At 41.8% G+C, this 27,958-nt stretch overlaps 1 protein-coding gene and 1 pseudogene across 1 annotated transcript in view; one reads left to right on the forward strand and one right to left on the reverse strand.

The window, feature by feature from the left end:
• Positions 1–8,474: 8,474 nt before the first annotated feature.
• Positions 8,475–9,404, reverse strand: LOC108785179 (annotated as a pseudogene).
• Positions 9,405–15,103: 5,699 nt separating this feature from the next.
• MYBL1 (MYB proto-oncogene like 1) overlaps positions 15,104–27,958 on the forward strand; it is a 39,177-nt gene continuing 26,322 nt past the window's right edge. The window contains exons 1-3 of the mRNA XM_018554223.1: positions 15,104–15,393; positions 27,179–27,281; positions 27,355–27,426. Coding sequence (XP_018409725.1) covers positions 15,374–15,393; positions 27,179–27,281; positions 27,355–27,426 — 195 coding nt within the window. The 5' untranslated portion in view covers positions 15,104–15,373. The remainder of the gene's footprint in view (positions 15,394–27,178; positions 27,282–27,354; positions 27,427–27,958) is intronic.

Below are 27,958 nucleotides of genomic sequence, written 5' to 3' on the forward strand. Positions count from 1 at the left end.
GCCCCGTCGTGATTGGACGGCGGCGGATCGTAGTGTGCGGCCGCCGGATACCTTACACCGGCGCCTGCAACTTCCCCACAAGGTCACCGCTGCCGCCCGTCGGCGCTCTGCCGCCCCGAGGCCGGGCCTCGGTGGCCTTGTGGGAAATCCGGGCCTGCATGCACCTTACAACCATCGTACGACTTTCATCCTGCGATGGTTGAAAGGTAATTAAAAGCTTGTACGATCTGCCCATCTTGGACAGGCAAATCGTACTTGCGATCATCGCAAGCCGGGCTTCCGATGATTCCAATGCTGAGCGTGGGCAGTGTCCGCTTGTGCGGCATTTGTCTCCCGAGAACGCCACTAACCCACCGAAAATCGCATGATTCTCGGCGGGTTTTCAAGCCTGCTCGGGAGACAAGACGTGTGACCGTACAGTAGCAACGGTCGCATGCCTTCCATACACCTGCCGATTATCGTACGATCGCGGGATCACCCGCGATTTATCAAACAATAATTGGCAGGTGTTTGGGCACCTTTACACAGGTTTATGCTAAATTCCTTCTTGGACCATTTCCTTAATTGGCCATTGTAATATTGGCTCTTAAAGTGTACCTGCACTGAGTTCAGATGCAGGCATATTTAGTTATCATACAGAGTGCTTTTGGACATACTGTGCTCGTATGCACATTATATTAGCACATTATGGCAGTACTACCTGCTAAAGTGATCCCCTCCAGCCCTGTGATGTCCATGCTCTCTTCCCTCGCTGGCACTCCCATGTCTTCATCCACGTTCCAAGTCTTTGGCACTTTGATTGGCTGGGTCCGGATGATGTAACTCCTGTGCATGGGGGTTACTTTGTCTTGGCAAGGAATTGTACAGAGACTGTATACTGTGCTGCGAATGAGCGGCTAAGTGTACACAAAGTACTGTGAAGTGTTGACAGGCAGGGAGATTAAACTATGACAGAAGAGACTTACAAAAAAAAAAGCCTGCCTTTCAGCACTTTTTCAATAAAAGATTTACCTCCACTTAATCAAAATAAAATATTTGTTTTACAAGCACATTTCAAGTTATCTAAATCCCAGAAAATAAGTTATTTGTTTCAATGAAATAATGTCTGTTTTATACGCTCTGAAACACTGTAAATATATTGTCTCAGCTAAAATCTAATTATAAGATACTTCCAAGTTTTATGTTTGACCATAAAATCATGAAATTTAAGAATACAACTTTATTGCAAATAAATACAGTGTTGAGCAACAGGCAATGAAAGAGAAGTCTATTGCTATACCCTTAGATAACTGATAGGTGGTGCCATAATACAAGTATAGAATGACTGCCTGAGAAACCGTTTCAGAATTATTCTCTAATCCATTTGCTTCATTCCACTGTAGTTCTGTTATTTAAGTGTATTTGCAGCCAAAATAACACATTTTATATTTGTTACTATTCACATAGCATACATTAAAAAAAAAAATATGCAGCTCACTTACACTGGCCAGGGAGTTTTGTTTGCTATAATTAATCCTGTCTGTATTGTGTTCTAACAAAAGGGTTAAAAATCTCTGTCCGTTATTTTTACACTGCCATCTAATCCTACCACTAGAAGCTGCCTGTAGTGTCTATGTATAAACCAGTTCTAAACACACAGCCACAAAGGTAAGAACTATTTAAATAATAATCATTTTAGCTATGCTCTGTGAATGGGAACACACAAATGAATATAAAAGACTGATCCAGTGTAATTGGTGTTCACATAAACATACACTTTTCTTCTAAATAATTGATGTTTTCCTTTAATCAAGTAATTTACTCTGACATTGATCAAATCCACAAATGGAATACTCCAAGTCTTTAAAACTATTTGAAGATACTTGCCATTCAGGCTCCATTCTTTTGGATCTAGAAAGAAGCGACTGAGGTGGTCTACCCAAACACTTTGGGCACCACCTGCAGATCAGCACCTGCAGATCATGAAATTATGGTTCTATCTAAAGCTGGCCATACACCTTACAATTATCTGCAGATTTTCTATGGTCAGATGGAAAAGGTGCAACAGATTCCTCCATCTACACTTAACTGTGTGTATGGAGTAATCTCCACCTGGGCCAATCTGTTGCACTTTTTCCATCTGACCACAGAAAATCTGCAGATAATTGTAAGGTCTATGGGCACCTTTACAGAAGATGTTTGCTGACAATTACAGAAGGAAAAGACTCTGAGTGCCTCTCTGTCTCGAGACATATGAAACCGCTGGGGGAAAAAAACTTTTTTAGCTTTATGTTTTCATAGAGAATAAATTCAAAAATTAGGAGGCAGCTGTCATTTTTCTGGAGCACACGGAGCTCCTGGGATTTGTGCATTTTTAATAAATATATATAAGTGATGTACCGATACCATTTTTCCAAGTACAAGTACTGCTACTAGTCCAAGTCCTCACAGATACAAGTACTGATACATTTTTGTTTGTCATGTGACAGTTGTTCTAAAACAATACAGACTAATGATTTCAGGACAGTGGTGGAGCACCAGAGCCAGATCTAAGCTGCAACCCTGATAGTTCTCGTGAAAATGTCAAGTATCTGAACTGGTATCTGAACATCCCTAATTTGAACCCCCCCAAAAAAATTTCCATCTATGTAATCCACATGTCAGTCATGTCGTCCAGCGACGTAGATCCTCGTCAATCATGATGGACGACGGCTGCCAACTCGCCGGAAACCCCCCCCACCGCCTGTAGCCACGTCTGATCCCGGTGAACATTGGCCGCAAAATGACAGCTCTCTTCCCGAATGTCAACAAAGGGGCAGAACAAGTCGTGACGTCATGGACTTGTTCTGCCCATTTGTTTACATTCCATTAGGAGACCGAGAGCTGTCATAGAATGTAAACAAATGGGTGGAACAAGCCCCGTGACGACATGACTCGCTTACCCCCTTATTATTATTATAGAGGATTTATATAGCGCCAACAGTTTGTGCAGCACTTTACAATATAAGGAAGACATTACAATCACAATACAACTCAAGACAAGATGGTAAGGAGGGCCTTACAATCTAAAAGGGAGGGAGAAGTGATGCATGAGGAGCTATCTGTGTGGGGATGAATTGTTTGAGAAAATGATGGTACAGTGGTTAGGTTGAGGTGGGATAGGCCCTCTTGTTGACATTTGGGAGCAGCTGTCATTTTGCGCCGTGTTCGTCAGGATGGGACATGCGGCAGGAATTTATTTTTTTCGGCGAGTCGGCGCCCATCGTGGATCTACATCGCTGGACAATGTGATTGACATGTGGATTACATGGATAATTTTTTTTTAAATTAAGCAATTGTCAAACAAAACTGTGGGTTTTTTTTTTCAAATAAAGGACTTTTTTATGGTGTGGTGTGTTTATTTACTTATTTCACTGTATTTGATGAATGAGTAGGGGAAACAACTACCCCTTACTCATTCACAAGGTGGATGGGATGTACATGCTCCCTTTATGAAGGGGCACCCAGATTCCTATAAGCCCCCCTGCCCGCAAACCCCCACAACACAAATTCATTCCGAATGACATTTGGAAAAAGTTTTGAATGCATCTGAATTTATCAAATAATTTGGCAACGCATTTGCCTCAGTGGTGATATCTATAGCTATTCTAATATCCAGCTTCTGGCCTATATATGGAATGATAGCTTCACTACTATGGATATATTCTTCCTTAAGTCATGTATCAGTGGTCTTCTTTTGATTGTTTGCAACTCTGTTATATGACTCTTTTATTGTGACCCTGTGCACTAACTTTCCAAAAAACTTATTGCTAAAAAAAAAATAAAGAAATTTGGTTATATTCGAATTCGTTATTTCTTTAATTCAGAAATTTGTATGCATCCAAATTTCCAAATATTCTGAATTTTGTCCGAATTTCAATTCTGAACGAAACAAATCTTACATGTCTAGTAATGAAGAGGCTCAAAAGCCAATAGTCCCTGAAAAGCTGCTCTCAATTTAGGATGTTCAATGACGATTCCTCATTGTTTCTTCATTTCTCATGGGCCGACCTGCCCTAATAATGTACCCCAGACCCCTGGAGATTGGCATCCATAGTAACAGTGATCCAATCTCCAGGACTGAGTGGCCTAACATTGGCTGAACAACCACCAACATAGGTTGGTCTTTATGTCCCAGAAGATTTGGATTCTGGATGCAGTAGAGACCCAATCCCCCCTGGTGAACAAATGTCCACTGAAGATGTCTTTGCCATCTCGCCCATGGAACCACTGGAGCACTGATAGGCGACAGGGAAGGAAACCATTGCAGCTTCTGAATCTTCTGGCCACCCGACTGGATCCTGTAATCTGGGAGAAAGACTTTCCTTTTCGCCATACTGAATGGAACCCCCAAATAAGGAGACGGGGAAGATTTAAAGTGACACTTTTTGGCATTCACCTGCCATCCAAATCTATCAGTATGCTTATAACTATCTCTTGACTGGCTAAGAGCTGTTCTTGAGACGTCTCTACCAGCAGAAGATTGTCTAGATAATGGTATAGCTGAATTTTTTTAGACCGACTGAAGGCTACTAGAGCCAGAAGAATCTGGTAGCAGAAGCCAGGCCAAAAAGGAGACAAGGAAATTGCATATGCTGACCCGAAACGCCGACCCAGACAATCCTCTGGTGAGGAAGAAAACTGGGGATGTGCCAACATGCCTCCATGAGATCTATTGATAGAAGCCACTGGCGGGGACTGATTCCATCTTGAAGCTCTTGGTTCGAAGAAACTTGTTTAAACACTTTAAGTCGAAAATAGGCTTGAATCCGCCTATAGATTTTGACACCAAGAAAAGCACAGACTCCTGACCTTGTTCCTGGTTTGGAACTGGGACCGCTGCTTTGCTTGCAAGAAAAGATTCCAAGTATTGGAACAGGCAATTTCTCTATTTTGGTGAAGTTGGAAAGATAGAAGTTTTGCTTTTTTAGGCAGAGACTGAGCGAGTCTTTTCTGAAGTTCTTGGAGTTACTTCTGTTTTGGATAATAAATTCTTGTTTCAGTTTGACACCTTAGCAACTCTTTTGGGACCTGCAAATAGTACAAATGGGCAATACAAATGGGGTGTATAGTAGTTACTGGTAGGCTTCCAGAGGTTCAGCTTCAGCTCCTAGAACTGAACATAACCAAAGGTCTTAGCTGGAATTAAGTCAACATATACACACCGATCCCCTAATATATTGCAGCACATACACTGAGTGGCCAGATTATTATGACGACCCCATCAGTACTTCGTTGGGCCACCTTTTGCCTTCAATACTGCGGCGATTCTTCTTGGCATTGACTCCACGAGATGTTGAAAGATGATGCGAGGAATCTGACACCATGCCTGATGAATAGCACTGTCCAGTTCTGTGAGATTTGATGGTTGTGGAACCAGCTGCCTGATGGCTCTTTCAACTTCGTCCCACAAATGCTCATTTGGATTGAGATCTGGTGATTGTGGGGGCCACCTATGCAAGGTAAAGTCTCCCTCATGTTCTTGAAACCACTCCTGCACAATACGAGCACCGTGGCAGGGCGCATTGCCTTGTTGGAAGAAGCCATCTCCATTGGAATATGCCATCAACATGATAGGATGAACTTGATCAGCAACGATACTTTGGTGTGTTGTGCTATTCAGATGTTGTTCCACACGAATTAAAGGGCCCAAATCATGCCAGGAAAACATAACACTGCCCCCACCAGCTTGAAGGGTTGTACTCATGCATGTGGGGTGCATGCTTTCATGCTGTTTCCCACCAAATTCTCACTCTGCCATCTGCAACTGGAAACGCGATTCATCAGACCACATTACTTTTTTCCAATGCTCGACTGTCCAATCCTTGTGTTCCTGTGCGAATTGGAGACGTTATATCTTGTTAACTGCAGACAGCAAAGGTGTTCGAACAAGCCTTCGGCTTCCATATCCCATACGATGCATTGTACGGCGAACAGTGCGTTCCGAGATCATTTGAGAGGATCCCTGATTAAGATCTGCAGTAATTTGATGCACTGTTGCCCTTCTGTTGTTTTGTACCAGTCTTGCCACTTCTGCCCTAACATTGACTAGTCGCTGACGGCCACAATTCGCACGTTCAGACACAGATTTTCAGCTGACAATCCAGTCTTTAAACACTTTAACAACAGCTTCTCTTGAACATTTAACGAATGTTGCTGTTTTGCTGATACTCGCTCCATGGCTCCCACGTTCAAAGGCTGTTAAATCGCTTTGTTTACCCATATCTTCAGAAAAAAATCACTTCTACTGTCGTGGTAAACAATCTGCTTCCCTATTTATATTGTTCTGGCCCTCTAGCAACTTCAGCGCGAAATTATAGCTAATTTGCCTACAAACGTCAGGTGGTCATAATAATCTGGTCACTCAGTGTATGAGTAGCTTTGCCTAGCCTAGTGGATGACTGCCATAGTCTTTAAGCTTAGGTCTTAATGAGCCCAGAACTAGTGGTAAATCAAGCTGCTGACACAGAAAGAAAACCTATTTGTCTTGAGGGTTTACAACCAGTGCAATAAGAAGTCCAACACCATCATGGATTAATGAGCATTACCATCACACTGCCTCCATCGGCTTGCCTTCTTCGAAAACAGCTACTTGGGGGAAGAAAATGTATGAATCTACAATTCCTCTTAAAATATAATTGCACTTTTATAGGCTCAACTCTGTATCAATATTTGTTTCTCAATAAATCCCCTCATGTCTGAGATACCATAACAGAGATATCAGTTATTTTATACTCTATGTCCAAATTGTATGCAAATAAAGCTTTATTTAGTATAAACATTTACCAAAAACACAGATAAACACACATCAGTAAAACACTAAAATCTTCCTCCAGCATGGTACTTAGACATTTGTCACAAGAACTACATGATTGTATGATGAGCTACATCTAACTTCCTTATACAAACTTCATTATATCCTAGATTCTCATCACTATTGTTATACCCAGCTTGCTTCCTGCCTCATAAAAATCCTTTGGTGCAACAAATGCCTATTGTCTATTGTTCGTAATGGCTTAATTTTCTCATTATCTCCAAGACTAGTACATACTCCACAAGTGATAACCATTACAGGACTTGGTGTGTTCAAAGTCATACAGCTTTTCCATATGGTTATATTTACTAATAAACCATATTCTGGGGATACCACCCCCTTACATTGTAATATTTCCATCCGAGGGAGAAAATATATTATATGGAATGAATTTGTTTGTATGCACAGTGACAACACAGATCCCAGGTCACATTTATATTATGGCAGTCTGTTTTATTTACATTCTTAACCTCCCACCATACAGATTAATTTCCAATGTTCACCAGAGTTGGTTTAGTATTTCAGTTTCCTACACTGCTCATAGTCTTATAACCTCATACAGGATATGTATAGATGATCATTCAGTGTACAATGTTCACTTCCATATATTGTACTCATAACATGATGTTTTATCTCCACAACAGATGGTATGAACCTTCTAGCCCCACAATTGCATTAGAATTCTTCTCATTCTGAAATGTATACATTCCTTAGAAAGGTATATTGGGACTTGCGTCAGTCACATGGTGTCCCATAGTACAGTTCAAACATACAGAGTCTGTTATCAAGTCAAAGCATCATGGTACTCATCCAGTCTTTTTGATATTTGTTTTAGAGTGTGTACCATCCAAACAGGCAGCCAGAATGGCATTTGCAACCTGGGATCTGTAGTACTGTGAACAGATTCACCACACACCTTGCATGCTATCTGACACGTTTTCTCCCACACTGGGGCTTCCTCAGAGGAGCATAATCTGTGCTACACTTTGCTACCCATCTATACAGATAGTGCTAGGCGGCATCTGCCCAGCAGTGGCATCATTCGGTTTCATGTTAAAAAAAACTCCCACACGTGGACGTGGAAATAGTATCTTCATTCAGTTGCATTCCACTGAGCTTGGTGCAAACCCAGGTCACCTGAGTTTGCCCAAGCCCATTCAAAACTTTGACCTCCACCCTCTCCTCTTGACCCAATCACTCGTGGGGAGGCGCATTCCCTGCCCTGTAGCTATACATCACGAAGGGGCAGGAAATGCCCCCCTACTGCAATAGCCTCTACTGAGTCAGGAGGAGGTGGTGGAGGTCAAAGTTTTGAGCAGGCTTGGGTGAACTTAGGCATACTGAGTTCACACTAAGCCCAGACTCATCTCTAGTAAACAATATCATATACATATAATTAGCCATAACATCAATGATCTATTTATAAATAAACAAATATTATTAATATTTTTTTTTTTTAATTTGTATTTACTTCGAAGCAATCAGAATGCCAACAAAACATTTGCAATTATTCTTGCACTTACAGAGTGGTATCAGTTAAACAGAACAACAATGATGATGATGATGCTAAGAAAACTGAAGATGAAAAATGAACTACATCCCCATATAAACTAAACTGTGCACCAACATGAGCCTGCTGAAATTTCCATGCCAATTTACAACCCCCTTACTGTACCAGGCAAGGTTAGTGGCAATTGAAAACCACTTAAAAGACAGGGCCGTCAAAGATACGTTTGGTAGTGTGTTAACAATACAAAAGAAAAAAAAAAACGGGGGAGGGGAGGGCACTGTACAGATTAAAAACAAATCTTACACATCCTTATATTTTGATTTGTTTTTGTTTTCTTTAAAAAAATGAGAGCTGTGTACAGGGGGTTTAAATGCTATATAGACAAAACTGCTCCTGGGGAGGTTTACTCATCATCTTCATCATCATCTTCATCTTCCTCGTCCTCCTCATCTTCATCATCCTCCATTTTCTTGCTCTTTTCAGGTTTGGGCGGTGCCTTTTTGGCTGCTTCGGGCTTTCCTTTGGCCCGATATGCTGCAACATCCTTTTTATATTTCTCCTTCAGTTTGGCAGCTTTCTTTTCATAAGTCACCTTGTCTTCAGATGCGGTGTTATTCCACATCTCTCCCAGTTTCTTTGCCACATCTCCGATGGTTAAACCCGGTGCTCACCTTTGATTTTAGGACGGAATTCAGAACAGGCAGAAAGCCGATGGTGGTCTCTTTGGTGCATTTGGGTCCTTGAACTTCTTTTTGGATTCTCCTTTGGGTGGTATATAAGTTTTCATTTCTTTTTCATACCGGACTTTATCTACTTTAGCCATATCTTCAAACTTGCCCTTTTCCTTAGCGGACATGGTCTTCCATCGCTCAGAGCACTTCTCGGAGAACTCGGCAAAGTTTACAGATGCATCTGGGTGCTTTTTCTTGTGCTCTTCTCTGCAAGTTTGCACAAAGTAAGCATAAGAGGACATCTTTCCTCTTGGTTTCTTTGGATCACCTTTCCCCATTTTGTTAGATTTCCAATGCTGTGTCTATGGAGCTCAATGTACTGCAATGGCTGTGAGAGCTATTATTAATATTTTGATACAGGACTTATATAGCATCAACAGTTTGCATAGTGCTTTACAAAACGGAGGGAGACAATACAGTTAACAATACAATTTCAATACAGGAGGTAAGAGAGCCCTGCTCGTGAGAGCTTACAATCTAGTCGGAGGGTCAAGTGATACAAAAGGTAATTGTTTGGGATGATTTAATGGAAGAACTGAAAGTACTGTTATATATCGAGGTGGAATAGGCCTCCCAAAGAGATGAGTTTTCAAGGATCACCTAAAGGTGGACAGAGCAGGAGATAAACAGACATATTGGTGAAGGGAGCTCCAGAGGATATGAGACACTGGAAAAATTCTGGAGGCGAGCATGCAAGGAGGTGACAAGAGAGCTGGAGAGCAGGAGGTCTTGGGAAGAGCGAAGGGGGCGGTTTGGATGATATTTTGAGATGAGGTAGGTGATGTGGGTTGGGGCAGAGTTGTAGATGGCTTTGTAGATTATTGTTAGTATTTTGAATTTTATACGTGGGGGAAGTGGGAGCCAGTGGAGGGATTGGCAGAGGGGGGGTGGCGGATGCTGACGTTGGTGAGGCGGATGAGTCTTGCAGCAGCTTTCATGATAGGCTGAAGGGGGGATAGCCTGCTTAGTGGTAGGCCAACAAGTAGGGAGTTTATCTTCATCCATCATTTTGTTACTTTCATATCTATTTGAGATCCATCCATTATTATTATTATTATTCTTCAGGATTTATACAACGCCAACAGTTTGCGCAGCGCTTTACAAAATAAAGGGAGACAGTACAGTTACAATCCAATTTTATTACAGGAGGGTTAGGAGGGCCCTGCTCATGAGAGCTTACAATCAATTATATCATTTTTCCACATAACATTAATGCAAAATGGGTTTCAGTTGAATCACATGTAGCAGACACGTGTGTTTAATATGTATAACTGATAAAAAGTCTATGCTAGATAAGTTCTTGATGATTGAAGATTATTTATCCTTTAATAGCCAAAGCATATGGTAAAAGAAAGCCTTAGGCCCCATTCACATTGAGCGATTTTTGCAGCGATATCGCTCATATTTCCACGCGATATCGCTCTATGTAGCTTCTCCAATCCATTTCAATGGAGCTTTTCACATCTCGTCGCTCAATAACGCTCAATATCGCTGGTAGCTTGTCGCTCCTACATGACCCTTTTTTCGAGCGATTTCGAGTGATATTGCTCCTGATTGCATACAGCCCAATAGGGACAAGTTGCTCAATATCGCTCATCGCGCAATATCGCTCAAAATCGCGCGATTTTCATGTCGCTCAGTGTGAATGGGGCCTAAGTCTCATTTCTTTGTTCTCACTCATCCTACCTTTTATCAGTCCCACAGCCACCCCTGGTTTAGAAAGCTATGTTTTACAGTTCACGCATACAGAAACTGTACATAGAAGATGCAGAACACGGCACACGCAGAAAAATACAGAGGGGGGAATTTATCAAAAGTGGAGCAGCTAAAATCTGGAGCAGTTGTTCATGAGAACCAATCAGATTCTCTCTTCTGTTTGTTCAGTTAAGATTTGAAAATGAAAGAGAGAAGCTGATTGGTTGCCATGCACAACTGCTCCAGTTTTTAGCTGCTCCACTTTTGATAAATTCCCCTCACACTGTTTTCAGGCTTATGTGTGCTAAATGCATGAGGGAAGGGTAGGCAACTTTAGCACTCCAGCTCTTGAGGCACTACATGTCCCAGGATGCATTGTAAGCCTCTGATGGCAACAGGCATGACTTCCAGAGGCAGAAGCTTGATGGGATTTGTAGTTTCCGCACAGTTGGAGGGTCATGGTTGCTTCTTTGGTGGTCTAAGGACCCGTGACATCATCATGCCTAATGCAGGTCCATGGGACGTGAGGACACTGAGGGACCTACCACAGCCAAAGCAGAGGGGGATAAAGTTGGGCGATTACTGCTGTGAGAGCGAGGATCAGGTGAGTATATCTTCTTTATTTTTGTCCCTAGACCAGCACAAGCACTTCAAGAACTCCTACTGGGCTACCTCTGTGCTGCAAGCGTTAAAGGGTTCCTAAACCCTCCGTTTTTTTTTTGCATACATCTGCTGCTAGCTGGAATAGATGACAATGTGCAATTAGGGCACAGACTGAGGGACAGTTTTTTTCATGCACATTTCTATACAGTGGGGGGATTTACTAAAAGTGGAGCAGAAGAATCTGGATCAGCTTTACATAGTAACCAATCAGTTTGCTTAGTTAAGGTGGCCATACACCTGCCGATTATCGTACGATAATCGCGGGAAATCCCGCAATCGGACGATAATCGGCAGGTGTATGGAAGGCGTGCGACTGTTTCTACTGTACGTTGGAAAACCAGCAGAAAATCGTAAGATTTTCGGTGGGTTTGTGGTGTGCTCGTAAGACAAATGCCGCACTGGCCGATGTGCGCAAGCGCACACTGCCCGCTCAGCATTGCAGTCATCAGAAGCCCTCCCCTCGGCGGCGTGGGTTTGCGATGATCGCAAGTACGATCTGCCTGTCCAAGATGGGCAGATCGTACGAGCTTTTAATTAGCTTACAACCATAAGTGGAAATACACGTTAGAGCTTACATGGAGATTTTAGGGATTGCAAATACTTCCTAGTAGAACTGAAGCCATAACTTTGTTTAGTTTTGGATAGAGTAAAGGAGGGTTATAACCAGAGGCGTAACTAGAACCTTCAGGGCCCCGGTGCAAGAAACTATGAAGGGTCCCCCCCAACCACCTGCCCCCATGGCACTGTGTGGTTAACAGGAAGGCTGCCGAGGTCTCCAGCAAGAGCGGGACCTCAGGCAGCCGCTTCAGTTAAAAAATGTAGTGCCGGTGTTCTGTCGAGCACGCCGACCCAGTATCTGTGCTTGCGCACAGACGGGATTATCAAGGAAACCGCCATTTATTTACAAAGTATTTCGTTTAAATCGTTAATTGTGACCGTTAATAATATGCCATCCATGGCAGTAAATGATGGACGGCATATTATTAACAGTCACAATTAACGATTTAAACTAAATACTTTGTAAATAAATTTCTGGTTCCCTCAATAATACTGGTCTGTGCGCAAGCACAGATGCTGAGGTCGGCAAATTCGACTATGTCGGCGTTCTTGACAGAACACCAGTATCTGCGTTTAGTATCGGGGCATTTTCACTAGTACTTGGGGAAATGCCCAGTATTGGCACTGGTGTATCCCTACTTAAAAATATAATGCATTGCTGGGACTTGTAGTCCTGCATAGTTGGTGCTATTCTGCATTGCTGTATGATCATCATACAGCTATGCAGAATAGCACCAACTATGCAGGACTACAAGTCCCAGCAATACCTTATAATAAAAGGTAGTGGGGTATGGGAAGTAGTATACAAGTGTAGTTTGTGTGGGGGGGAAATATCCGTGGGAGGGGGTCGTACACAGTGACCAGAGTGGGTATCTGTACCGGGAGAATGCCGCCGCTGTCACGGAGAGAGGGGAGCTAGAAGGGGCGCCACAGTGTCACGTTGGAGAGAGCTAGAAGAGGCGTAGCTGGTTGTCCTGGTAACAGGACGCTATACCTCTCCAGCGGCGTCTGTCTCCTCTGCACAGCGCCAGTTCGTCCCGCCCCCTAGCGCATGCGCCATGTGGGCATAGGGCTCCTAAGGCTTCACACTGGCCTGACATTACAGCAATTACAACAGGGCTCCCAAACATCAGCACACACACGCCACCAAGTTGGTCTCTAAGCAACCGCCCATGGCCACAAACGCTGCGGGCAGCTTGAGGGATCTGCGGGCTCTCTTTCTCTCTGGCCCCCCAACTGGCGGAATGTCAAAGCCCGGTCGCGATTGCTGCGACCCTGGTAGTTCCGCCAGTGGTTATAACCCATCAGCATCTTTCTGCCATCTGTGTGCCATTGGGGAGATTTCTCTTCACTTCCTGTCTCATAGTTTTGACAGAAGTGAGAGAAAAGCCCTCCATAGCCCTGGTTCACACCTAGGCGGCACCGTTCCTGCACGTTTGTACACGTGTTAGCAACATGAGTTTATTTGCGCGTTTTGCACATGAAAACGCACGTCTTGATTGGCAGCTCATATACCATTATGGGCAATGGAAGAACACAAGTATAAACAAGCAAAAACGCTCACGAAAATGTGCAACATGCTTCTGTTGCGCGTTTTTGGGCATTTCCATTTAAGTCTATGGGGAGCAAAAGCACTTTTAACTGCCCAAAGAAGCTCCTGTATCTTTTCAGGCGTCTGGCGTTTTCCTGCTCAGGGCCATTGAAAATCATGGGATTTCTTGTGTTGGGCAGTTAAAAGCGCTTTTTGAACTGCTCAAAAATGCCTAGGTGTGAACCAGGGCTTAAAGTGACATTAAACCCTCAGATTTTGTAACATAAACCAATACTGTAATGTGTGCCTTACTGTAATCCATGGTAGTTTCCCTTCTCTTTGCTGCTCTTCCTATTAAATCTGTATCTCTTCTCATGCTGGGCAGAACTTCTGTTTTGCAGCAGACTGCCTTGTCTCAGGAATGGATATATGGTGTCTGTGTATAGGCTTGTAACCTGAGCCAGCACTACAGGAAGAGGCACTCAGCTGCAAAGGGAAGTTCTCCCCAAGCATGAGAAGACATGAGGATTTAAAAGGAAGAGCAGCAAAGAGAAGGCAAACTACCATGGATTACAGTAAGGCACACATTACAGTATTGGTTTGTGTTAAAAAATCTGAGGGTTTAATGTCACTTTAAGGAAATCCCTGGTGGTCAGCTGGATCCTGAGTTTTGGGTTGTCATCAAAACAGGAAGAGATGATGAATCTTCCAGTTATTGTGTTCCCATTCGCCACCACAAATTAGGATTGTATGCACTTTTATTAATAATGGTCTCCTTTGGGGGAATGTATCAAAACTGGGGCAAAATCTGGAGTAGTTGCCCATGGCAACCAATCAATCTTCAGGTTGTTCAGTAAAGCTTTGAAATTGAACGATAGAATCTCAGTGGTTGCCATGCACAACAGCTCCAGATTTGATAAATGTCTATCATAGAGAGGGGGAATCTTCCAAATGGGGACTCAGGCAGCTATAAAATCCTGATGGGTGTTATCTCTCTGCACTCTATCCAAACAAAAAAAAGTTGGCTTTATTAGCACTTTAAGATAGGTAAAGGGGGAGGGGCTCTGCTACTCTGGTGTTTTACAAGTGAGAATAATGGGACAAGCACCTGCCTATACCATCGCCCCTTAGCACAGCCATGCAACTCGAAGACGTGGAACACCGGCTGAATGAGCATCCTGACCAGTGACAGCTAGGCGGCCAGCCCCGCCCCTAACACACTCCTTCCATATGACAGCCAGCCTTCAGATCACGTGATCTGCCAGCTTGCTGGTTAATTAGTTCACCGGTACCCCGCGCCCTCCCTATCATTCAAATCGTGTACGCCATACAACCTACGCAGCAGTAAAATACACCATAATGTGCACGGCTGGAAGGTGTCGGACAAATATGTCCCCCGGTCCATAAGCAGCCGGTCTAGCCGCGCCGGCGCCGCTCACATTCAAACAAGCTCCTGTGCCAAACAGGTCACATAAAGGCAACGCGGGAAAATAAATGAATTCAAGGAGCGACGCCCCGCCCTCTTTCAATCGTGTCCCCCTCCCTGTGTCTCTCCGATGGTACCGCCCCCTTTTGCTGATGTGCCCCATTGGCCACTTCTACTCTTGTCGCTCCGCCCAGGTGTCAGTGGCGCTGGTGTGTGCCCGGGGCCGGCAGAAAGTGCTCGGGGCAGAGGGGGAACGAGCCGGAACCGTTGGCATTGTGTACCCGCAGGTATCCCGCGATCACTGGGGGAGGGACGACTCGTAGTGACAGGGGTGTGAGCCCCGGGAATGATGCTGGTGCTGTGCCACTCACCTGCCGCCCGACTACCCGGACTCTAGAGAGCTGCGTGTATCCGAACAGTGCTCAGGATGGCTGCCAGATCCCGCAGGTGAGGGCTCCATGTCCAACGTGCATGTGTTTGTGTTACCAGTCTGGAGCAGGGCGAGGGAGTACGGTGACAGCTCCCTGTACCGGCTGCTGTGCTCTGACAGCTCATGTCATGGCTGTGGAACGCGGGGCTTTCCTGCTGCTGCAGGACTAGAAAGCCCAGCACGCCCGCCCGCAGCCAGTATGATGGCTGTTCATAACTGACAACTGACGTCCAGCCAACGTCTGCGACAGGAACCGTCCCCGATCGTGTACTGAAGCCTATGATCAGCATCGGTGTTAACTCACGGTGCTGTGATCGTCTATTACTAGCTGACTTGTCGGATCGATAATAGTGATAGAGATGTATGTAGCACGGTAAGTGACCCAGCTGATTAGAGGTGGACGTGACTGCAGCGTAGGTGGGTTAGGGAATTCTCCATACAGATGTGTTCAGAATGTTGGCACCATGGATTGTGGGACTACAAATCTAGGGACCTGCTGGGATCTGTAATAACACATCTCAGAGTTTTAGGATCCACTCTAAAATCACTAAAAGTACTGTATTTATCTTATAAAATATACTCCTGGCTTTTTTATTAACAAATATTTAATAGCAGCTTGCATTTTGTTAAATGTAAGGAAAGTCAGCGAAAAATAAATAATACTAATATATATATATATATATATATATCTATACATGTGTGTGTGTATAATGCATTTGTCATAGTGGATATTTTAGTGAATATTTTCTTTTCATCTTGGTGGAAATCAGGTTAGATATTGCTGGGTTATGTTTTCCAGGATTTTGCATAGTGTGGGAAAACCTTGGTATGATTGCTACAACTTAACATTACTTTGTAAACATTCATTTCACATTGTTGCTGAGATAACTTTGTTTAATAATTGGGATACAAAAGGTTTGACATGTAGCTTTATTTATGAAGAGAAGTGTAGCTGGCAATGTTTCTGGATTGGACATCCAGCAATAACAATTACAAATATACTGTATATGATGTATATAAATGTACTTTGATACATCGATGCATTATTTTTAGATATTATTCTGTAAGGTGTCTGGTATATGTTAACATTTGTATCCTCCCCAATACACTTAAGCTACTGACTGGCATCTGGTTCTTTTCACTGGTGTACACTGTGTTTGTGTAAATACATGTAGGATATTATTGTTGAGTCCAAACCCCACATTAATACATCCAATGAGATCTGTTGTCCCAGAAGCTGGTAATCCTAACAAGTACTGTTTTTCTGTACAATGTGCTTGGAGCCAGGGGCTAAACTATGACTATTAGACAAAATTTGGAGCTGTCACCCTTAGCCAGCAAGGCTAAGTAAAAAGTAGTTTACTTTAAATGAAACTTTGAAAAAACCCTTACAATGTAATAGAAGTCCTGAAGGAAGGTATATAGTTTATTATGACACCATGTATGATAGATAGATAGATAGATAGGCCTCTCATGTAATATTTTATTGAGATTGTTGTCAACAAGAATCAGTCCACAATTCCCCAATACTAGTAAAAACAAAAAGTGCTGCAACACCTGTATTGTATGTATGTATGTATGTGTGTATATAGATATATAGATCTATATATATATATTTTGTGTGTGTCCACTCTCTCTCTATCATACTTGTATTGTTCTTTCCTATTTCACTGTTTACTGGATATTTTGGGCTTGTCAATAATGCCATTTCAAAGGTTTGCATTCATTTTTTTGAAGTGTTTCTCACCTGTTGTTGCCATCTGTTATGCATCAGATTCATATTCACAGATTGTTCAGTCATGGATTACAAGTTATGGTTAAAAACATTTGTTTAGTTTAATGCTTTACTGCTCCTCAGCAGCGGAAGCTTGGTTATATGTTTTGTAAAAGGATTTCAGGTGCTGGGAAAAGCTTGACTGCACCACGAATGTTTGTTGTTAGTCCTATTTAAGCCCTCATTCAAACTGAGCATTTTGTAGCACTTTTTCTGCTGATAAAATCACAAAAAAAAAACATAACACGCAAACAAAATTCCCATTTACTTCTATGGCCTTGTTCACATCTGAGCGTCATGTCACCTTATAGCAAAACGCGCATCGCTTGAAGAGAGTATGAGCTTGTTTTTGGCAGATTCTGCGCTTCTTGGCTCCACAGACTTCAATAGAAATGCTCAGAAACGTGCGTTTGCTGTGTTTTTGTGTGTTTTTTTTTTCATTTTTTTTGCATGTAAAACGCGAGTCCATCAATTAACATCAATGCGCCGCAATCTGCTCATGAAAATGCCTTACTTTATATATGCGTGCAAAATATGCAACAATGCAGAAAACGTGCTAAAAACTCACTGAATTAGTGAATATTTCATGTCACTCAGGTGTGAATGCAGGCTTAGGGGTGATGATAGGAGACCATTTACCTACTTTGCATTTTAATGTAAGATGCCATATAATCACATCAGATTGGAGTGGTTTGCCCACATTAAGTATTTGTATAATATACAATATTTATTAATACAGTTAATATAAAATATGGGTAATTTACTGATTTTTAAAGCTGACAGAATCTGAAGCAGCTTTTTATAGTGACCAATCGGCTTCCATCTTCAGTTTGTTCCGCTAGAAGCTGATTGGTTGTCGTGTACAGCCGCTCTAGATTTTGTCTGCTCCAGTCTTAGTAAATTCCCTTCATGGTGATGTTGCATGTGATCCTGTTTTATTGCAGTGGATTTTTTCCATGTGTTGGCCAACAAGCTTCTATGAAACTCTATTCTTGCATCAAGCTGTTTTTTTAAACTTGAATATTGATATTTATTGCTTAGAAAAACTGCTACAAAATCTTGTTCTGTGTTGTGGATTCCAGCCACAGGCTAACTATTTTGAAGTGTTCGTTCATTTATCTTCAGACAAAGGCGTTGTGTGAAGATGTCTGATGACCTGTCCAGTTCTGTACATGGAGATTGAGGAAAGAGATCAGAAAAGTTCTTTCAATAACGTCTTGCGCTTTGTATATTACTGATGATAGAACATTGACATGTTCTATTCTCCAGAATGTGTATTTATCATTCAGGGGAAAAGTGATATGAATGTCTAATTGTCACTTAACCTCCCTGGCGGTCTGATTATGCAGTATTTTTGCATGCCAAAGCGGTACATTATTTAAAAAAAATGGTCCAGTAAATGGGAATTCTAGGGGCGCTGCCCCTAGAATTCCCATCCGTACCACAGTCAATAGAGCACCAAGTTCGCACATCACTGAGCTCGCAGAATCGTCGCTGTCATCACTTTCAGTGTCTGATGACAAATTTCCCCACGAATCGCTATCGCTCAATTCTACAAGTGATTCCAAATCACTATCGCTGTTTTCTACCTGGTCTAAAACCGCTTTTGATCTAAAGGGACGCTTTTTGGATGCCATGGACGTTCTCAAGTTTCCAGGCAGAAAGAACAGTAAAAGTGCAGGCAGGGCACTGGACAAAGCTCTAGGGACAAAACTGAAGTGAAATGGTTTGATACATAAGTGTAATTATAGCAGATTACATTGTATTGTGTGTATTCTGCATTTTGCATGTTTTCACTTTTGAATTTCCCGCCGGCCATGCTCCCCCCCCTAGGACGCCGAAAAATAAACTAAAAGTCGGATGTCGGCATCGGCCAGGCGCACACAGCAGAGGACACCGCGGGCTCGTAGGGACAAGGTAAGTGACACTTTTGTGTAATCCCGAGTGTGGCTCGGGGTTACCGCTATTGGTGCTGAAAATTAACCCCGAGCCACACTCGGGAATACCACCAGGGAGGTTAAAGTAGAACTGTTTTGGATAGAGTAAGGAGCTGTATAACCCCAGTCAGATTTTTTGCCATCTGTGGTCCATTGGAAAGATTTCCCTTCACTTCCTGTCCAACCACAACAGGAAGTGAGAGCAAATCCCTCTGAAGTGAGGAAAATCCCTGGTGGTCGGCAGGATCCCCAAAACTGGTGTCCCCATTGGAAGATTTCCCATCTATTCCTGTTCTGGTGACAATCCCCTATTTAATATTTCAGTGATGATGGTCACCAGGACAAACGGAGAGGGTGAGCCTCCCTAATGGGAACACAAACAGCAATAAAAAGAAGTTTGAGTCCCTCCCCAATCTACCAAAAGCTAAAAATACAGTTTTGGCTTCAGCTGCACTTTAATGAACGATCATTTTTCCTATTTGAGTTGGTACCATTACATACAACCAGTGGGTTCATCTTCACTGGCTGTGTCTCCCAAAATGTTTTTTTTTTTTTAGACATAAAGTGAATACAAACGTTTCAGCGTACATAATATATTCAGGAGTTAATGAAAACAGAAAACAATTTCTTATTTTATTAGCAAGGGTCCTGTTCAATGTGGCCCATGGCAAAGCAAAGGAACCTGTGGTACTGATACCAGGACACTGTTCAGGTAGAGTCACTGACCGGCTGGACTCTCACCCTCTGGCAGAGACCATGTGACCAGTGACTGCACTCTGTACATGACAATCTCGACACACCTTCCTGAACACAACGAGCTGATCACACATGTTACAATCTCCTTTTAGATTTACCAACAACCATGCAAAGTCTGGCCCTCCAGCTGTTGTGGAACTACAAGTCCCATGAGGCATTGCAAGACTGACAGTTACAGGCATGACTCACAGAGGCTTATTGGCATTTGTAGTTAAAGCTCCGCTAGAGGGCCGGCGTTGCCCACCCAGATGTACAATTTGGGCCTAGCTGGGTAATCCATGCACTTTCCATCCAATCAGTTAGGGAAGGCCCTCATAGTACATGGTCATGGTAATTCTAAAGGAGATTATAATATACTTTGCCAGCTTTACCAATCCTTTTAACTTTAAATAAACCTGCTACAACACTGTGTAAAAGTGTAAACTTCAGGCACAAAACCTTTCCTTTTAATATATATTTCTCAATGGATATTAGAGAAATATACATCCACTTTGTATGCAACAAGTGCCTTTGCAAACCCATATACAGTAAACTCCCCATTATCCGGCTCTCAAGCAACCAGAAAAAAAAAATCGAGGACATATGCCCAATTTTTTTTTTAATGCACAATAAAAAATGTTGTTGGCAAGTAAATTTGTTTATTTGCTAATTAAATTCTCTGTTTGCATCTTGCTGCGGCCGATGGCTAGATTCCACAGCTGGCAAGTGAATGTGAACAACGGGCAGCGGGCGAGTGCAATAGACAGCTTGCTATTGGCTATGGCAATTTGAAATAGCAAATTCTAGCCAGCAGACGAATGGGGCGGGGGTGCTGCTTGTGAGTTAATAGTAACTCTCAAGCAACCAGAAACTACAGTTTTCCAGCATCTAACAATCCCCATGGGTCCCGGATAACTGGGAGTTTACTGCATTACCTTTTGAAAGTAGTGGTGACATCATCCCTGTGCTGTACATAACTGGTGCAGAGAGCAGAGCTGTAGGAGGGAACCCAATAGTTGGAGGTGCTGTGCCAAGGCTCCAGATTTTAGTTTACAGCCTTATTGAACAAATCCATAGGTGCTACGTGGAAGTTTTATACCAAGGATTCTTTCATTTTGCTTTGTCCTATTAGTATTGATAAGACAAGTGTATGAACAGAGTTTTACCTGATCATTTTCAGAGTGTCTTTATACATCAGAATTTGTCTTTAAAGCAATATTAAACTCTAAAAACTTTTTTCAATAATGAATCCTGACCAATCAAATATACATTGTCCAAAAAAAGTATTTCCTTAAATTTTAGACCAAGAACTTAGTCATCGTGTTTCCAAACAGCTCCAACTCTCTCAGATTGGCTTCCCTGAACTTCCTCTACAGTACAAGATCACAAGGGACAGAGCAGTCTCCTGTAGCTGTCCATCTTCTAACTTGCAGAAGGAAGGGAGGAGGGGAACAGGAAGAAGGGTAATGGCCTGTCTTGCTGTGTCTGTGTCTTTGTGGAGATACACTGTACTTACACATGCTAGGGTGGCTCCATAGGACGCTGCAAGGGAAAGGAGGCACCCTAAAACAGGATATTAGGGCCAGTGCTCAGGGGACCATCTGATTCTGCAGGAAACTCAAAACAACAGCATCTATTGTAAATGATTTAACAAGCATTTGAAAGCGCTTAAAAACATCTTGACATTAATATTACTTTAATCCTAATGCAGATTGTGGTAGAGGTTTGAGCGGTGTGTCCACACTTTAACTATTCGAGAACTTCCCCTGCAGGCTTCATGTATGCTGTTGGCCAGACCACGGAAACTCTAGTGTAATGTGACACAGCTACTGAACAATTCATGTGTGTGTCATAGACCTGTGAATGACTACTGTGATATGCGGATTGTCTAAAGGTCTGTATGGGTCTACTGTACCAGTCCATCATCGTATAAAAGGTGGAAAATTACTGCATACATAGTCACTAGCAGGGCATGTACCACAGGGTGTGTTGGTGCATTGTAACACATGTCATGCACTGTGGTATGCTGCTTTGAAAAAAAATCTATTTTCACTGCATTCAGATGAATGGGCTTCCTTAACACCATGCATGCTAAAGTGCGAGGTAATAAACATTCATTAACACAGCATATAGATTTGCATGGGCACCAAATAACAGCTTGAGCTGTTGTGCTCCCTGAATAGGCTTTACATCAATGATACAAAAGAAGAGCTAGTAAAATGTGAAACCTATAGAGCCGCCTGCTGACTCAAAAAGAGAATGCAAAAATAACTGTGTACAAAGTCACCGTATATTGTCTTTAAGTCCTACTGAAATATCTATCCTAGTGCGGACCATACTTTTCGATCTGCAAAAGTATTTTTCTCTATAAAAATATGCCCACTCCAACAACAAAAAAATGAGGTCAGCTGCCTACCTGAATATACTGAATGCCCATATTTTTCCATCAATTGATTTTTCTTCCCTGATGGCACAATGAGTATATTCCAAGATGACAAAGCCAGGATTCACCGGGCTCAGATTGTGAAAGAGTGGTTCAGGGAGACATCATTTTCCCACATGGATTGGCCACCACAGTGTGCAGACCCTAACTCCATTAAGAATCTTTGGGATGTGCTGCAGAAGACTTTACGCAGTGGTCCGACTCTCCCATCATCACTACAAGATCTTGGTGAAAAATGAATACAACTCTGGATGGAAAAGTTGTGACATGGCATAAGCTTATTAAAATGATGCCAAGGCAAATGTGTGCCATAATTAAAGCTAAAGGGGGTCCAATGAAATATTCGAGTGTGTGACTTTTTTTTTGACTAGGCGGTATGTACAGGTGAAACTCACATAATTAGAATATCGTGCAAAGTTCATTTATTTCACTAATGCAACTTAAAAGGTGAAACTAATATATGAGAGAGACTCATTACATGCAAAGCAAGATAGTTCAAGCCGTGATTTGTCATAATTGTGATGATTATGGCTTACAGCTCATAATATAGTCCTGTAGTCCCAATGATTCACTAAGATTTGGCCCTGTTCACAAATTCTCTGACATGGTAGGCATTGTGCTGGCAGACGTGGCTTAGTTAGTGTATGTGTAATAGCCTCAAACTGATGCTTTTGCATTATTGTCAATTATAAAGGTTGATCACATTCAGCAGAATTTGGAATGCCCAAGCACTTTCAGAAGGCAACTGTAGCTTAAACGGATAACCCCTAGCACCACTTGCAGTTTTATATTGTACAACCCATTACAGAGTACATAAGCCTACAGTCTAATGTCCCTACAAGAGCGACATACAAGCAGTAAAACTAATGGTATGATTTGGGTTGTTGGAGAAATCCTGAGTGTTCAGAGGAAATACGAGGAAATATACAAACCACATGCAGGTAAAGCATAGACCCAGGATTGTAGAGAACTACAACCACACAGTACTAATCCCTACACCTCTGTGCCTTTTAGTATATTGTATACGCACACTGGAACAGTTCTGGGCAGTTTATAATTGGGGTCTATCACCTCTGAATCTCTAATTGTTATTTAATTCTACACCACAAAGCCTCGAGCAGAACCTGGCACAGCCTTTACTTACTTTCTGTTGATTTTTCCAGTTGGGGACTAGTGACTTACATTGGTATTTTCATTTATTATTATTATTATTTTTCAGGATTTATATAGCGCCAACAGTTTGCACAATGTTTTACAACATAAGGAAGACATTACAGTTACAAAACAATTCAAGACAAGTTGTTTAGGAGGGGCCTGTCCTTGAGAGCTTACAATCTCAAATTATTTTTACCAAGTCTCTGCTTTAAAGAGGGGAAGCACAAGATTTCCAGCAGCTCAGGAAACATACAGCTCTCTCCTGTTCATGTAGACTCTAGAGAAGCACACGGCCAATGATCGCTCTCCCTATGCAGAAGGAAGGACCTCAACTAGTATGGAGGTTTTTATGCCAGAAATCATCATATGAATGTTGGAAGGGATTCAGCCAGTACAAGAAGTGTGTTTGTATACCAGAACCAGCATATAAATGTTACAAGGGATGCAGCCAGTACAAGAAGTGTTTTTGTATACCAGAACCAGCATATACATGTTAGAAGGGATGCAGCCAGTACAAGAAGTGTGTTTGTATACCAGAACCAGCATATAAATGTTTGAAGGGATGCAGCCAATACAAGATGTGTGTTTGTATACCAGAACCAGCATATAAATGTTAGAAGGGATGCAGCCAGTACAAGAAGTGTGTTTGTATACCAGAACCAGCATATACATGTTAGAAGGGATGCAGCCAGTACAAGAAGTGTGTTTGTATACCAGAACCAGCATGTAAATGTTAGAAGGGATGCAGCCAGTACAAGACACCTCCTTTAATCACCCCAGATAGAATTATGTCTAAATACATAAAGATGGTCATATGTCCCACTGACCACACCATCGCCTCCACAGCAGGTAAATTATAAGGTCCAATGCTAAGCAGGAAGTTTCTGGAAGGGGTTATTGCTGCATGGTTGGCTTATTAGCAAGAGGTTGTTTGGAAAATTCCCTTTGGAAATACAGTACTGGTAGTCATTAGAAGTTTTCTGCTTATTCCTCACAGATCTAAGGAGCACTGCGCCTGTATGTTCATTGCACACTGTGTAAATATAAATTATTTACTACAATTTTTTTAAAGATCTGAGAAGTTTCTTCAATAATTTCTTTCCTGCTTGTGGCATCTCTGCAGCACTGGCTGCCCAATCCTTGGATTCACGGCAAAGGAATGCACTCTGGAAAATGTGACTCTTTACTGGACAAACCCTTGGAGTGCCAGGGCTGCTTGTATTGCATAACAGGGGAGCTATTAACAGTTTCCATGCAGGCGGCCTCTGAGTGGGACTGTACATTGACTTGCATAGCTCAAAATATAGACTCCTCTTGTGACTAAGGATTGCATTATAAAAATTAACCGCTATAAAAGTTATTTCTGAATACAGAAAAGCAGCGATACTTTACCAATATACTTTTTAGTTCTGTGCCTACAATTCATTTAGAGATAAGCGATAACATTTTATTTTAGTTTTAGTTTTTTGTTTTTTTTAAATCATGGGCTAATTTTTCTTTGTATTGCAGGAATGCATGCGTTAACATATTGCCTGACAACGCATGTTACATGTGTTGACACATTGTGCTGCCATTCATTTTGAGTGACACCCTAAAGGACTAACGCAACCTTAAATTTTGTGACATCCAATCTTTGGGGCGTTTTGGTGCATCAGAAACCTATTCATTTCAATGGGCTGCTTTAATGGAACGCACATTACTAGAGCTGCAGCTAACGATTATTTTCAAAATCGATTAGTTAGCCGATTATTAAGTTCGATTAATCGGTTAATCGGATAAACAATAAAAAAAATGGCTCCACTGATGGGACTACTAGTTTGTATTGAGATTGCACTCCATCACTGGAGTAAGCTTGGAGCGGTGGAATTAAAAAAAAAAAGAAAAAAAAAGTGTGGTGTGCAATATAGTGAAATGGAAAGTGTAAAATTATACAGCAATCAATGCAGAATGGCACTGGCTATAGAGGACTACAAATCCCAGCAATAGTACAATATACAGCGACCACAATACATTAGCGCATTGCACAAATGTAAGTGGGCCCATCTATGTTATATCATATGATTTCTTTTTTTTCTCTATGAATATACAATCTTTTGTTTTACAGATAAACATTTAATAGATGACAAAAGATTTCTAGAGCATCCTGGGTCATCTAAAGAGACAGGAGAGAGGGAGCTTGCTTTACAGCTTCCTTTTTCTGATCGAAACCTTTGATTCAGCCCCCCTGAAAATTATTTAAATGATGATTAGAGTGCTAGCTGCACATTTACAATAATAAAAATAAAATAGAAATTTTATTTTGTAGTCCTGAGCAAAATAAACAAAGAAAATATGGACAAGACCATTAAACATTACAATTAAAAAGTCCTGTTTTGTGTATACTGCCATTGCCAGCTTTTAATCCATTATAATTGCTTTCTGCAAACGTTAACTTCTGACTTGCTTGACAGGCTTTCTGAACAATAGGTATCATGGAGTTTAAAAAGTAAGAAGTACAGGAAGTGCTTGCGATATTGCAGAATCTTGGGATGGCCAGTTATGGGAGACCAGTCACCAAGTATTGACTTATTTGCATCTCTGTACAGATAACATTACCAATATGTCTTACATTCGGATGCAGCGTTTTGAAAAATTGCTGTGAAATAATGTACGCTTAAGACCCAAATTGTCGTTCAAGAGTTAAACAGTCTTATTGTCTCGAGATGTTGGAATATGGAACCACTTGACATAATTTGGAAATGTGTAGCTTAAAGGATCACTATGCCAAATAATATTCTATTCTGTTGATGGTGTTGGGTTAATTCGGAGTATTCGTTTTTTTGTTTTGTTTTCATTTGAAATGCCATTATATATATTTTTTCTAATGTTTACAATGCAGACCAAGCTGTCTAGCAAAATTAGAGTTTACGGGGTTAGAACAACCCTTATCATTGCGGGTGGTGCTTCCAATGGTCAGTTTTTAATAATATAGTTGAATCCTTTTTTTCCAAAAAGTGTCCATTTAACTGCTTAAAGTGATAGCAAAGTTGGTGTTTTTAATTTGTTTGTTGCTTGCTTAAAGCATATCTAACCCTAAAACAAATGTGTAATATATTGCAGCTTGCCAATACTTAAATGTGGTGCCTGCATTATTTTTCTTTTTTTTTCCCCCCGTTTATCTGGTGATCCAACCAGTAACACACTTTTTGTCCTTAGGTTGACTCCACTCTATGGAGGAGCAATAGAGCCATCCTTGTACAGCAGCATTGTCAACTTGTGAAGAGGGTAGTGTTAGATGGACTAGCAGATTTGGATAAACTTGACTAACAAATTCAAACTGAACTCCAGCTAACACTTTTTAAGCAGTTACAGTTAGATCATTTTGAGATAAAGGTGTTACATTAACAAATGCTGACCGCTGTTAACGCCCCTGTCAGTGTCAAATAGTTTGTCTCAACCCTTTATCGGCCACTTCTGCTGGACAGCCTTGTTGGGTAAAGGTGGTTGAAAAACGTATAGGCTGGATTACAAGGGCAAATTTAAGGGAAATGAGCCTGAAAAAAGAAAAACTAACGCAGTGAACACTTCCAAGGATTTAACACATAAAAAAGACTGTTGCAGTGGAGATTCAGAAAACCAAAAATTGCTGTGTTAATACTATTGACAGACTGCGCCATATTTGCCATTCTTGTTTGCCTATTAGCACAGAGCAAAGTACTTTAGTACAAACACTATGCCATTAACTGCCATCATTAATGCAGATTTCTCCCTTTCTTTAGTGAGGATGAAGATGAGGACCAATGTGCAGACCGTGATTATGAGATTCCAGTACAGAAGGGGCAAAAGAAAATCTGGAATAGAGTGAAGTGGACCAAGGAGGAGGTATTGCTTGTTTATACTGCTGTTCCTTCTAATACTGTAATTACTAGTTTTAATCTATTTCATGTTTTAACAGGATGACAAATTAAAGAAGCTAGTTGAAGTGCATGGGACTGATAACTGGAGTTTGCTCGCATGCAATTTCCTGGTAAGATTTATGAGAACTCTGAGAAATGAAAGGTGTGGACTGGGAGCAGCTATAGCCGGCTGATATATGACACTGTTTCATGGGGAAATCCACCTTCCCAAAAACTGACTTTTTTAAATCAATAAGTGCTATCTGCATGTAGATAGTGTTTGTGTTCCAGGTAAACTATACTTGCCTGGTCCAGAACCTGCCACAGCTTGTGATGAGACAATGAAAGAGCAACAACACACTTATGAGGTCAATCCTCTGCTCTCCTCATGGTCACGTGGTTCGACTAGGAGCATCTTGCACAGTAGTGTGAGCCCTGACTGGCTCACACTGCTGTGTGTGTGTGTGTGTGTGTGTGTGTGTGTGTGATCCACAGCTTGTGATGAGACAATGAAAGAGCAACAACACACTTATGAGGTCAATCCTCTGCTCTCCTCATGGTCACGTGGTTCGACTAGGAGCATCTTGCACAGTAGTGTGAGCCCTGACTGGCTCACACTGCTGTGTGTGTGTGTGTGTGTGTGTGTGTGTGTGTGTGTGTGTG

This window comes from Nanorana parkeri, unplaced genomic scaffold (assembly GCF_000935625.1).
Source record: "Nanorana parkeri isolate BGI_ZX_2015 unplaced genomic scaffold, ASM93562v1 scaffold147, whole genome shotgun sequence".
NCBI classification, from domain to species: domain Eukaryota; kingdom Metazoa; phylum Chordata; class Amphibia; order Anura; family Dicroglossidae; genus Nanorana; species Nanorana parkeri.